Source organism: Pleurodeles waltl, chromosome 3_1, assembly GCF_031143425.1.
Source record: "Pleurodeles waltl isolate 20211129_DDA chromosome 3_1, aPleWal1.hap1.20221129, whole genome shotgun sequence".
NCBI lineage: Eukaryota > Metazoa > Chordata > Amphibia > Caudata > Salamandridae > Pleurodeles > Pleurodeles waltl.
Genome location: NC_090440.1, coordinates 976,079,201 through 976,092,672, shown reverse-complemented (window position 1 = coordinate 976,092,672; position 13,472 = coordinate 976,079,201). Strand labels below are relative to the sequence as shown.

At 47.4% G+C, this 13,472-nt stretch overlaps 1 protein-coding gene across 4 annotated transcripts in view; it reads left to right on the top strand.

Annotated features, from left to right (window-relative positions):
* The window catches only part of KDF1 (keratinocyte differentiation factor 1), a 120,663-nt gene extending 109,113 nt beyond the window's left edge, over nucleotides 1-11,550 (top strand). For all 4 annotated transcript variants that reach the window (XM_069224073.1, XM_069224071.1, XM_069224072.1 and 1 more), the window contains one exon: nucleotides 9,413-11,550. In XM_069224073.1, the coding sequence (XP_069080174.1) occupies nucleotides 9,413-9,495 (83 nt within the window). In that variant the 3' untranslated portion in view covers nucleotides 9,496-11,550. The remainder of the gene's footprint in view (nucleotides 1-9,412) is intronic.
* Nucleotides 11,551-13,472: the final 1,922 nt, after the last annotated feature.

Here is a 13,472-nt window from a genome sequence, read left to right as displayed (position 1 = left end):
GCTGGAACAACCTCCCCCTGCACCACCGACATAGCCAGTTGCTCACATCTTCAAGATGAACCTCAAGACGTGGCTCTTCTGATGAGACCTCTTACACCCCTTACCCGCCCCCCCATGCCTTGAGACCCTCACGGGTGAGTAGCCACGCTTTACAAATATTGATTGATTGATAATCTTGATGGAGAATAGGAGAAAGTAAAAGCAATAATTTTAGAATACCTAATACTCCAAGTCATGTAGTCAAAAATGGGGTTCTCCTTCATTATGTCTGAAGGTAGACCATTTCAGTCCTAAGAAGGGAAAGACCTAAATCACAAGAAAAACAAAGTAGGAAGGTTTCCTGTTGATTTGAGGGACCTGTTGAACAAGAAGTAAAAGGTGGTTAGAAGAAGAGCGAAATGGAAAATTGAAGACAAATTTGATAATCTGCCCGTTCTCCTCGCTCATGAGGCTTACCATCTGGTTTAGTTGTGTTGCAGGCCAAGTGCTTTATAACAGTGTTATTATTTCATCAATATATAGCCAATTCGAAAATTTCCAGAAAAGGTAGCAAAGAAACGTGGCTTACTTGACTACAAAGGATAATCAATAATTAATTAATATCATGGTGGGTTTAAGGGTACTACCTACTCATTCGGGTTACGCAAAAGGAGCAAAGTTAAACCCAGTATATAGCAGCACAACCCAGGGGACACTACCCCTCCTCCTTTCAAAATGAGGATTACTGTTATGCACGTCTTCCATCTCCATTTTTTATTTGGGTGAGTTACCAACACCAGAACTCTCGCTTAGAATGGTAATCTGTGAAATTCCATGTAACAAACTTCATTGCGGGCTTACTTGCAGAGTAGTAACAATCCATCCTCGAATGGATTGATGTTACCATATGCTTTTCACAATAAATGTCAGGCCTACTGCCTTTATCATAACATTTCACAATAAACGGGCAAAGTCTATAGTCATGATTATTTGATTGCTACCATACCTAAATCTGACCTGCTGTATTGAGTATAGATTTGTCGCAAGACAAAAGTGCACCAAAAGCACACTCTTTAGTAGAAACGCACAACTTCGGCCCATTCAAATCCTGTTCTCAGGAAAAACACGTGGATGGAACCTTATCTCTTCCCAGTAGCTCTTGGAAAGCTCTTTTTGTTGAAAATATAAGTTATGGGGGGGAGCCTAGATTGCCACTTGAACTGATGCACCACACCGTAGCTCTGACACATCACTGGTATTGGTGCCCCTCTCGGGCCCTACTGTGACACCCACTGAGTGGGGATAGACAAACCCCTCCCCTCCCCCGATGGGCGTGGGCCTGGCGGGGGTTGCTCTGAAGCTGGGGCAGCCAGGTAGAGACAAAGCATTGCCCATGACCCTTACGAAGCGTTGCCGGCCTGGAAGGCGGAAAACATGATGGGCGGGCTGCATGAGTGCTCGCAGGAGATAGTGGTGTTGGGGCACTGAGGAGCCGGAAGGAGTGAGGCCAGGGCTGCGGCAGGGCCCCAGTGCAACTCATGTGGGCCTGGATCTGCTACGGGCAGGGCGCTAGTGGCATATCGGCCGGCATAAGAGCTGAGGGCCGGGTAGCCCTCCACTGATGATCAGGGCTGCGAAAGGGAGCCCGGCTGCAGAGGCCTATGAGGGGTGAGCTCCCGGGGTTTGTGGCCATGGAGGCCAAACACCACTTCTGGCCTAGAGAAAGAGAACTGCAACTGTCCCTCTCCACGCTCGGGGAGGAAGTTGGGAGCTAGGAAATCGAGAGATTAATACCTGGGCGCATAGGACCCTCTGCCGGGCCTGAAGGATCGTGCTGTGCATGGCGGCACAGGTGTGTACTGATGCCAGCCCAAGAGACTGAGTGAACCAGAGGCTGGGCATCGGGGGAGCGGTAAGATCTGTGGGGACCTGAAGACAGAAGCAAGCTTTATACTACAAACGGAGGCTGTGTATGTCAGTGACGGTTTCATAATATAAAGTGAATGGGCTGATGTTGCGCTGGGGGTGTTCTGACATCAGGTGGTGATTTCCTCCCCCCCCCCCCCCCCCAATTAGTGGCTTGATTTGCCGAGATTCACAAGATTGGTGCCCGCTGACTGAGACACAGCTGAGCGAAGAGCGATTAGACTGAGACCCAGCTACAGGGGGTGGGGGGGGTGATACACTGGAGAGGGGGTAGTCCGGGCACTTCCCCCTCCCCAGACACAAGGAGAATGCCACAGGATACAGATGCCTCCCCAGCCAAAGGGGGGATACGGGCACGGCCCCCAAACCACAGCATTGAGGATGGCCTGGCAAGGATGGCCCAAAGTGTGAACTCTGGTGAGGAGCAGGAGATGGGAGAGGCCGCAACACCATCCATGCTTGAGCTCAAAACTTTGCTACTGGAAGGAAACAAGGCCATCAAGAAGAAAAATGATGGGGTGGCCAACACAGTAGCACTACTGTGACTGGATATGGACAAGATGCCGGGCAAAGTGAAAGATTTGGGAACTAGAGCGGATGGAATGGAAGAGGCTGTAGGGGTGCACGCCACCACACTGGCTGAGCTTGACCGCAGCCTATAGATGCAAGAAGCTAAACATGCAGACCTGGAAGACAGGTTTGCGTGTAAATAGCCGTATTTTGGAGCAGCCAGAAGGGACACAAACTGCACTGATTGAACAATTCCTGGAGAACTTGTTGCTGACCATACTGCCGGACCTTAAGGCCGACTGGGGATTACAGGTGGACAGAGCCCATAGAACACCAGGCGGTACATCGAAACCGGGTGCTCCGCCGTGCATGCTTATTGCCCGGATGCAAAGATACAAGGACAAAATCAATGTGTTAACAGCAACCACATACACCGGGGGACATGGAATATAATTGGAACAGGATCTTCTTCTCTCTGGACTATGGCATGGTGACACAGAAGAAATGGAGGTCCTTTGTGGAGGTCAAGAAGAACGAGGTAACACATATGCACTGCTACCCCTGGCACGGCTACAGGTGGATCTGTGCGGGAAAAGAGACTTCTTTGACCTGAGGCGGCCATGTTGTTACTTGAGAATAACTGAAACTGTGATTGAGGAAAAGTGAAGGAGGGCGAGAATGTCAACATGCTTATGGGAAGGGGGCAACTGCTTCAGATTGCTCAACCGAGGGTGGGGGGGGGTGGGGGATTTTTTGGTTGACTGAGTGCAGTTTGAACATCGGACCCTATTCATGTTCTATAGTCCTGGGATCTCTCCTAGGGTGCATGGTTAATGGTAGCATGAAAATTTTGCAGTCCTAATCTCAGGTACACACGAACAGTGCTCGTGATGGGGGTGTTTGAATTATTCTGATTTGTGGGGAATTGGGTGGATACCAAATGTCAGCCATGGAGGCAAGGTTGGGGTGGGCCACGCTGGTTGGGGTGTGGGGATGTAGGAAAGTACCATCTTGCCTGGCATGTTACCCCCATATTTCACCGTATATATGTTGTTTTAGTCTGTCACTGGGACCCTGCCAGGCAGGGCCCCAGTGCTCATAAGTATGTGCCCTGTATGTGTTCCCTGTGTGATGACTAACTGTCTCACTGAGGCTCTGCTAACCAGAACCTCAGTGGTTATGCTCTCTCTGCTTTCCAAATTGTCACTAACAGGCTAGTGACCAATTTCGCCAATTCACATTGGCATACTGGTACACCCTTATAATTCCCTAGTATATGGTACTGAGGCACCCAGGGTATTGGGGTTCCAGGAGATCCCTATGGGCTGCAGCATTTCTTGTGCCACCCATAGGGAGATCTGACAATTCTTACACAGGTCTGCCAGTGCAGCCTGAGTGAAATAACGTCCACGTTATTTCACAGCCATTTACTAATTCACTTAAGTATCTTATAAGTCACCTATATGTCTAACCTTCACCTGGTGAAGGTTGGGTGCAAAGCTACTTAGTGTGTGGGCACCCTGGCACTAGCCAAGGTGCCCCCACATCGTTCAGGGCAAATTCCCCGGACTTTGTGAGTGCGGGGACACCATTACACGTGTGCACTGTACATAGGTCACTACCTATGTACAGCGTCACAATGGTAACTCCGAACATGCCCATGTAACATGTCTAAGATCATGGAATTGTCACCCCAATGCCGTTCTGGCATTGGGGAGACAATTCCATGATCCCCCGGGTCTCTAGCACAGAACCTGGGTACGGCCAAACTGCCTTTCTGGGGTCTTCACTTCAGCTGCTGCTGCTGCCAACCCCTCAGACAGGTTTCTGCCCTCCTGGGGTCCAGGCAGCCCTGGCCCAGGAAGGCAGAACAAAGGATTTCCTCTGAGAGAGGGTGTGACACCCTCTCCCTTTGGAAATAGGTGTGATGGCTGGGGAGGAGTAGCCTCCCCCTGCCTCTGGAAATGCTTTGATGGGCACAGATGCTGCCCATCTCTGCATAAGCCAGTCTACACCGGTTTAGGGATCCCCCAGCCCTGCTCTGGCGCGAAACTGGACAAAGGAAAGGGGAGTGACCACTTCCCTGACCTGCACCTCCCGGGGAGATGCCCAGAGCTCCTCCAGTGTGCCCGAGACCTCTGCCATCTTGGAAACAGAGGTGTTGCTGGCACACTGGACTGCTCTGAGTGGCCAGTGCCAGCAGGTGACGTCAGAGACTCCTTCTGATAGGTTCTTACCTCTCTTAGTAGCCAATCCTCCTTCCTAGATAGCCAAACCTCCTTTTCTGGCTATTTAGGGTCTCTGCTTTGGGGAATTCTTCAGATACCGAATGCAAGAGCTCACCGGAGTTCCTCTGCATCTCCCTCTTCACCTTCTGCCAAAGGATCGACCGCTGACTGCTCAGGATGCCTGCAAAACCGCAACAAAGTAGCCAGACTACTACTAGCAACCTTGTATCGCTTCATCCTGCCGGCTTTCTCGACTGTTTCCAGGTGGTGCATGCTCTGGGGGTAGCCTGCCTCCTTCTTGCACCAGGAGCTCTGAAGAAATCTCCTGTGGGTTGACGGAATCTTCCCCCTGCAACCGCATGCAACAAAAGACTGCATCACCGGTCCTGTGGGTCTCCTCTCAGCATGACGAGCGTGGTCCCTGGAACTCAGCAACTCTGTCCAAGTGAATCCCACAGTCCAGTGACTCTTAGTCCACGTTTGGTGGAGGTAAGTCCTTGCCTCCCCACGCTAGACTGCATTGCTGGGTACTGCGTGATTTGCAGCTGCTTCGGCTCCTGTGCACTCTTCCAGGATTTCCTTTGTGCACAGCCAAGCCTGTGTCCCTGACACTCTAACCTGCAGTGCACAACCTTCTGAGTTGTCCTCCGGCGTTGTGGGACTCCCTTTTGTGACTTTGCGTGGATTCCGGTTCACTCTTCTTCCAAGTGCCTGTTCAGGTACTTTTGCAGGTGCTGCCTGCTTCTGTGAGGGCTCCCTGACTTGCTGGGCGACCCCTCTGTCTCCTCATCCAAGTGTCGACATCCTGGTCCCTCCTGGGCCACAGCAGCATCCAAAAACCCTAACCGCGACCCATGCAGCTAGCAAGGCTTGTTTGCGGTCTTTCTGCGTGGGAACACCTCTGCAAGCTTCTTCACGACGTGGGACATCCATCTTCCAAAGGGGAAGTTCCTAGTCCTCTTCGTTCTTGCAAAACACCAAGCTTCTTCCATCCGGTGGCAGCTTCCTTGCACCCTCAGCTGGCATTTCCTGGGCTCCTGCCCACTCTCTTACAGGTACTCAGGTCCGGAAATCCACTGTTGTTGCATTGCTGGTGTTTGTTTTCCTTGCAGAATCCCCCTATCACGACTTCTGTGCTCTCTGGGGGTTGTAGGTGCACTTTACACCTACCTTACAGGGTTTTGGGGTGGGCTATTTTTCTAACCCTCACTGTTTTCTTACAGTCCCAGCGACCCTCTACAAGCTCACATAGGTTTGGGGTCCATTCGTGGTTCGCATTCCACTTTTGGAGCATATGGTTTGTGTTGCCCCTATACCTATGTGCTCCTATTGCAATCTATTGTAACTTTACACTGCTTGCATTACTTCCTTTTGCTACTACTGCATATTTTTGGTATTGTGTACATATATCTTGTGTATGTTTGGCATCCTCATACTGAGGGTACTCACTGAGATACTTTTGGCATATTGTCATAAAAATAAAGTACCTTTATTTTTAGTATATCTGTGTATTGTGTTTTCTTATGATATTGTGCATATGACACCAGTGGTATAGTAGGAGCTTTACATGTCTCCTAGTTCAGCCTAAGCTGTTTGCCATAGCTACCTTCTATCAGCCTTAGCTGCTAGAAACACCTCTTCTACACTAATAAGGGACAACTGGACCTGGCAAAGGTGTAAGTACCTCTGGTACCCACTACAAGCCAGACCAGCCTCCTACAGGGGGACACTCCGATTTTGGGGACCTGGGGAAAGGAGCACACACATTGGACAAAGTAGTTACTTAATTGCACAGGGTAGGCACTGGGCACAAAAGAACCCTATATCTCACACATGGGGGTAAAAATAATATCCTGGAATGTTAAGGGAGTTCAGAACCAAATCAACACAACATGAACAAGGAGACACAACTGGTCGGTTGCTAGGATGGCTGGTCAATAGAGAGAGGTGGGAAATGAAGTAGTGGACATCAAGGGTGTGATTGGTGAAATGCTGAAGTCCCAATATGCGATAATGAATCGCTTTGCTGAACTTCCAGTAGGATCAGGACCCTGACACAGGCATAGAGACTATACTGGATGAGGCACAGTTATCCCTCATGAATGAGGCAGAATTACCGCTCATGGATGAGGAAACGAGGGTTCAGTTGAATATCCCACTAGAGGACTAACGGTAGAATTTTACCAAACATATGTGGATTTATTATGCACGCTGAAATGTATAGAGAGGCATTTGAAACTGGATTACTTCCCTCGTCAGCTGAGGGAAGTGCATATAGTGACACAACCTAAAGGTGGGAGGGACCCTGTGAAATGCAAATCATATAGACCGCAATCGATGATCACGGTGGATGCGAAGATTTTGGGGAAGATCTTAGCCCATAGACTAGCGAAGGTAGCAGAAAAGGTTGTGCACATGGACCAGGCGGGGTTTGTGGAACAACAAAATACCACCGCCAACATCCTGAAGATATACCTCATTACAGAGGGGGCTGCAAAGGGGGAAGAGACATGTGCTCTAACTAGCCTTGATGCTCATAAAACATTTGATACAGTTGCTTGGCTGTTTGTGGATAGGACTCTATCTACGGACTGGGGGAGGATTACCTCTGGTGGGTGAAATTGCCATACCCACACCCAGGCACAGCCAGGGGGAAGGTGAATCATAGAATATCGGAGGCCTGGTTGAAAGAGAGGGGAACCCGTCAGGGTTGCCCTCTCTCCCCCTTGATCTTTGCTGTGTTCGTTGAACCCTTGGCTCAGATTATACGTAGGAGACATGCAGATATTGGCTTCTTGATGGAAGGGCAAGAGGGAAATTATATCTTTATATGCTGATGACATCTTGCTGAGGGACCTAGCCACTAGCTGGACAACCCTTAATGACAATAAGAGAAGTGGGGATCTGCTCAGGCTGCATCCTCAATGCAGATGAATCAGTACTATATATCCAATATCACACGGGGGCTTCAGAACACACTCTCCATTAAAATATAGACCACACTGGTATAGCTGGATTATAATTGAGCTCAAATATGTCAGAAAGATATGAGGTGAATGTGGGCAGAATGCTCCTTAAACTTGAGTGTATACAGATGGCTCCGGCTCACCACGTCCTTGGCGGGGCGCATGGCCTTAAGTAAAATGATTATGTTGCCCAGAGTTTTATATGTATTACGCACATGCCAATGTGTGTTCCTGAGGTATGCTTCCGTAAACTAGACAAACTCCTTAGATTACTTTAGCGGGGACCAGGCGAACAAGTATAAATTAGAGGTTTTGAGATTGCCAGGGGAACTGGGTGGGATGCAGGCTCCCAGTGTCCGAGTGTACTAGTGAGCCTCCTACATGCAATGTGTGGTGCCCTGGTTTTAGGAGGATGCCATTGACTCAGTGGATGACATTTTAAAGCATCTGGTCTTTCGGAGAGCGATGCTGGCCCCCTCTCCCTGGTCCCTAAGAAAAATAGGATCACAATGCCTCTACCTGTTAGGACCCTTCTGGAGATCTTGGAACATGTGACCAGGAGTAAGGGCGACCAATACATCTATTTGCAGGACTTGATTTCATGGTGTACAAGTGTCAGGCCCCAGATGCCGTACTTTGTGAGGGCCAGGGCAGAAGGGACTGTGCCATTAACCATGGGTGAGTTTTATGAGGAGGGATCAATGATCAGCTTTGCACACTTTTGTACGACATGGGATTGGGCGGCTGTGGCTTTCTAACATATACAGGTATAGCAACAGCTGTACGCAAAGCTTTGGAGGGAGTCCCTCAAGAACTGGAGACACATATAGTTAACCGAACTCTGCCAGAGCTTAGGCAGCAGTGGTAAACTTATCACACATCTCTATGGACTGATTCTGCCTAACCCAGCTACCTGAATGTAAAAGCTGAGGACCCAATAAGAGGGCGACCTGGGAGTAAACTTAGAGAGACATGTGAGTGGCTGACATAATGGACAACTGCCAGAAAGTAACATGCAAGCTTGCTTAAGGCTGATACATTTATAAATGTGTATACAGGGACTGTTACACCAGAGCAGTGTCCTAGATGCAAGATCACACAGGCAACATACTTACATATGTGGTGGACCTGCCCTGGGGTGGGAAGTGGTAGATAAACTGCGGGATCTGACAGAACTTGCACTCCAACCAACGGCGCAGGTATGCATGCGTACTGGGAGTTGTGCTGTGACCCAAGCAGGCCAAACGCATGGTTAAAGTATTAGAACTCGGGTTGGCGGTGGCCAAGAAATGAGTTGCTCTGAGGTGTCTGACAAACAAGCCACCCACCAAGGAGCACTGAATGTATTAATTTCCTAAATGGACATGAGTGTAGTGCGGGGGGTTCAGCATAAATGAATATAGAGTGGAATGAACCGAGGGGGACTGGCTGAATGGGATCTGATGGAGGTGTGCTTACAGGGAGAACTGGAGGAGAATAAAGGGACGAGAACACAACTTCGGATAGCTGGCATATGGATTGATTGGGGAATGGCAATGAAGGAATCCTCATGCCTCTGCAATGGGTTGATAAGTTGTCTATATTGTCCGAGCGCAAATATGAGATCCTGTTATATATGTACAGCACATATCTTCCACAATTTGCACCTGTTTTGGGGGGGGGGGGGGGGGGGCGGCGGGAGGGATGATACTAATTAATATTGGGTAGTTACCTGTTTTTGAAAACACTAACAAAAAAATGTATATATATGGAAAGGGTGGGCTGTTCGTACAAAGCTCATGTTTTTCCCTCTCTCCTGTGCAGGATCTCCGACAGGCAAAGCTGACTCCTTCCAAGATACAGAGACTGATTCCTCAGGGACTCCATTGCTTAAGGTTTACTGTTAACGGACTTGCCCTGAACATGTGCCATTGAAACTGTGCCTTCCACAGCTGAAAAAACCCATCATTTATGATGGCTGGAACATGAAAGCAAGAGAGGCTATACTGATTCTGCCTTTTATTTGAACTAGCAGTAAAGGGACTTGGTTGCGTTGGGGACTGATGTGTCCTGTTATCCTCCCATGCTGCCCGTTGCTAAGTCTTACCACAGAAAACCGTGGAGCCGTCCGAGGGTCACTGCCTGATCCATGCTTGGTAGACTCATGCCCCAGTGAACTGGAGTGGTGACAGTGAGGAGGGAAGAACACCACAAAGACCTGTAATGTGAAGTGAGGAGAATTGGGTCATCTTCATGATTTAACTTTTTTTTTTTTTTTTCTCACAGCTCTGCTAACCAGCAGGGCATACAGCTTTGGGTTGGAACCTAGGCAGATGTAAATATGTAGCTTGGTTGATGCAAATTTTTGTTTCAAAATGTAATATCCTCTTTTTAAATTTACCTTTTGAACAGCATTTTTTTGTAAAAAAAACAAAGTTGAAGGTGATGGGCATTTGACAGCAGTAAACAGCTGCTAACATTTTGTTTGCTTCTGTGGGAATTTCTTATCTACCAGGCTATACGCCTGTTCTAAGTATGCACTTTACAAAGTATTTTCCAAGACTACTATATCCTTTCAGTCCAACTTTCACGCTCAAGTCATGTCTGTGATGCAGGACCAGATTTGGAGGGTATTACCAGAGGCTTTTGGCAAGTGGTTTCCCTATCAACGTTCTCTTCATGCACCTTAGAACAAATGCTACAGGATGACTGAAAGTGCACACCCCGTCCTTGCTCCATCTAGGAGTAAAATGTGAAATTTCTGGAGAATGTTTAGCATCGTGTTAACCTTGTCCTAGATGTGATCTCCAACCTGCACCGGTCAGATTAGAAGAGAAAAACATTGGTGACTTTGGTTGAAGGGCTTGTTGAGGGGGAGGGGGTTATTGAAGATGTGGCTATGAGCTGGAAATTACCTAGAATGACCTGTTCTCACTTAACGTAGTCCTTATTTTAAACTACAAGTGCAGCCCCAAAACACACACAAACTGTAGAGGTTTCAAGTGTCATGGCAGGCTGTGCATGAAGCTGACAGCCCAAGTTTATTTCCTTCATAAGGACTAGAACTGATTTAGAAGAGTGAGGAAAGGGGGGATGTGGTGATGTGGTACGTATTGCCTACTGTATTGTTGATTGGCATGGTGACCAATGAGTGTGGTGACTACTACTACTGCTGCTGCTGGTTAATGAGTTTAAGTACTAGACAGACCGTAGTGGCTGCCAGTTTTGAATGCAGCATATTAGAAAATAAAACTGATTTCAGGTGATAGCAATGTGCCCAAATGTCAGCCTACCATTGGCCCTTTCCTTTTTGCGGGTTCCTCACCATCACAAAGTACAGCGTTGCTGTTAGAGAAGCACTTGCATTATTTTTTTTATTATTGTTTGTGTGTACCAACACGCTGCTGGTATGCTATGTTCTGAAACACAATACTCTACGTACTGGGGTGGTGGTGGTGTTAATTTGTTCATTACAGAAGGCTCAGTTACACTGTCTGTAGCCTAAGACACCTCTTGTAGCTTTGAAAAGGCACTACTCTAGACATTCTAGAGAAGGTTCTGGTGGTACTTTTCGGTTGGATGTTGTTTCTGGCTAGAGACTGATCTATGACCAGGCTCTGTCTAGGCATAAACAACCATCCTAGATGACCTTGCTTGTCTTTCTATGCTTTCTGGAAATTGTCGTGAAAAGGACTCTGAAGGCAAGAAAACCCTGACACACTGCCTTTATTAACAAATCTTTAGCTGGTATCTTCCTTTTGAAAGTGACCAAAGCTCCTGCTTCTTCTTCCTATCCCTGTGACCAGGAGTTCCTGCCCAAGGGAAAAAAATACCACATGCCTTGCTTTGAAGGGGATGCCTCAAGGTCACAGATTTGGAAAATATGCTTGTGCATGCAGTTAAAACGCAAAACTGATTTGGAGAATAAAATAAACAAGGTCATGGAAATATCTGAATTTAAACCTGCTGTCTTTTCCACTTTTGCTAAAGAAATCCATAACTTGGGTTCTGCAATTTGTCATACGTGTCAGAAATATCTGCTTTGCCAGATGGAGAATTATTTTAATGCTGTAATCATAGCTAATATGTTTCTCTTATAGGTGCAAAACTTCAAAGACCTTTTTGAAAAGTTGTTCAGTATAGGTACAACCTTCCTGTGCTGCATTAACATCCTATGTATGGGACCTCAGGGTTACAATTTAGCAGACTTGTCTTGCATACGGAGATCGGCCAAGGGTGTGTATTGGTAACATGAATAAGGGACTCCCAGAGTTACCAAGTTACGACTTTCCCTGTTCTTCCATACAAACTCTTTCATGGACCGTAAAATAGCCGAGGTTGCAGTAGTTGCTGAACTACAGTGCTTGCTAGATGTAAGATTGGCTTTCAACACAGGATAAACTGTTGGTCAACAAGAGCATTCTGCTGGCTGCTCTGATCAATTTTACTGTAAATTGGCTCCGAGAAGAATGTGAGGCTATTGAATGTGGGTTCTTGAGGAACAACTTTAGTCTAAAAAAGTTGCTCCAGACTGAGGGATGAGAATCTTCAGTGAGGATAGGATCGGTTGTGAAAAATCTTTATGCTGCAGGATACAGTTTTAAATACTGCCAGGCTGACTGCCATTGAGCTGGTTAATAACGCCAGGTGTTACAATTTGTGCTGTGTGTTCTGTAGGTGGTTACTTTTATTGTTTGATTTCTTAGAAGCGTTTCAAGCCCTCCTTTCTTAACACACAGTGTTCAGCCAAACTGCACCTTTTATGTGTTGCCTGATAAGTGTTTTCTCTCTGGATCTGCTCAGTTACCTCGCCATTGTCCTCCATGTGGTGCAGACAAATCCCAAATTTTCAGTAGGACGTAAATGTACATACAATTACTTTATATGGGAACAGTTTGCATAATAATTGGTTATCTTTTAAATTGTGGCTTAGTTCCAGCCCTGACAGACAGATGTTGGATAAACCATCACCTCTTGAAATCTGCTCTCTGCTATAGTCTCCTAGACTTCCTTGTCCAAAGCGTCATTCAGTTTTATTTACAGAATAGAGCAGCAGGGTGAATCTCACACAGTTCTGAGCTGCTCAAAAGCGATATTACAGATGAGCGTGGGCATTAGTTGCAAGCTCCCAGTCCGTACAGGCCTGTGCTCTCTGACCTCACAGCTAAGCCTTGAACATTGAACTCTGGCCCTGGGCTGGTCAGGGTAGGTCCTATACTTCAAGCCTGTCCACTGCCTTGTTTCATTCAGTAGCAGCAAAGTATTTTCCTCAGTCCTGAGCATATAGTCGTTACTCATAGTCCTTACTCAGTAAATGCTTCTTATTTTTGCCTTCTTCTCTACAGCCTTGCAGAGCTCCTTGAAATAGAAGGGAAACGCTGGCTATATGGTGCAAGGATCATCTTGTGTCCAGTCTTTGAGCAGCTAGCTCCAATCCAACCATCTAGTTGATTGTATTTAGATATTGGTAGTGTTGCAAGCCTCCCTGCATTGACTCAAAAGTTAATCGTCATTGGCCACAGGCTCACATGCCGGAACAGGCTCAGTCTACGCCCCTTGCAACATTTCTGCTCCACTCACTGTAGGAGTATACAAAATCAGACATACAGAAAGGGACATGTAGGGAGCAAGTGAGGCTGAAAATGACTGAATCTTGTGGCACACTGTACAACCTCGGAGGATATTTCTGTGCAGTTCGTTTTCCAGTGCTAGGGCAGCCCATCTCTCCAGTACCCTAGCACAGTGTTGTCCAACCTTTTTATTGCTGCGGACCGGTAAATGTTTGATAATTTTTCCGTGGCCCGCTTGTCCCATTGTGTGACAAGCGGGCCACGGAAAAATTATCAAACATTTACTGCCGGCCACAGTGGGGCGGCCCGGTGCC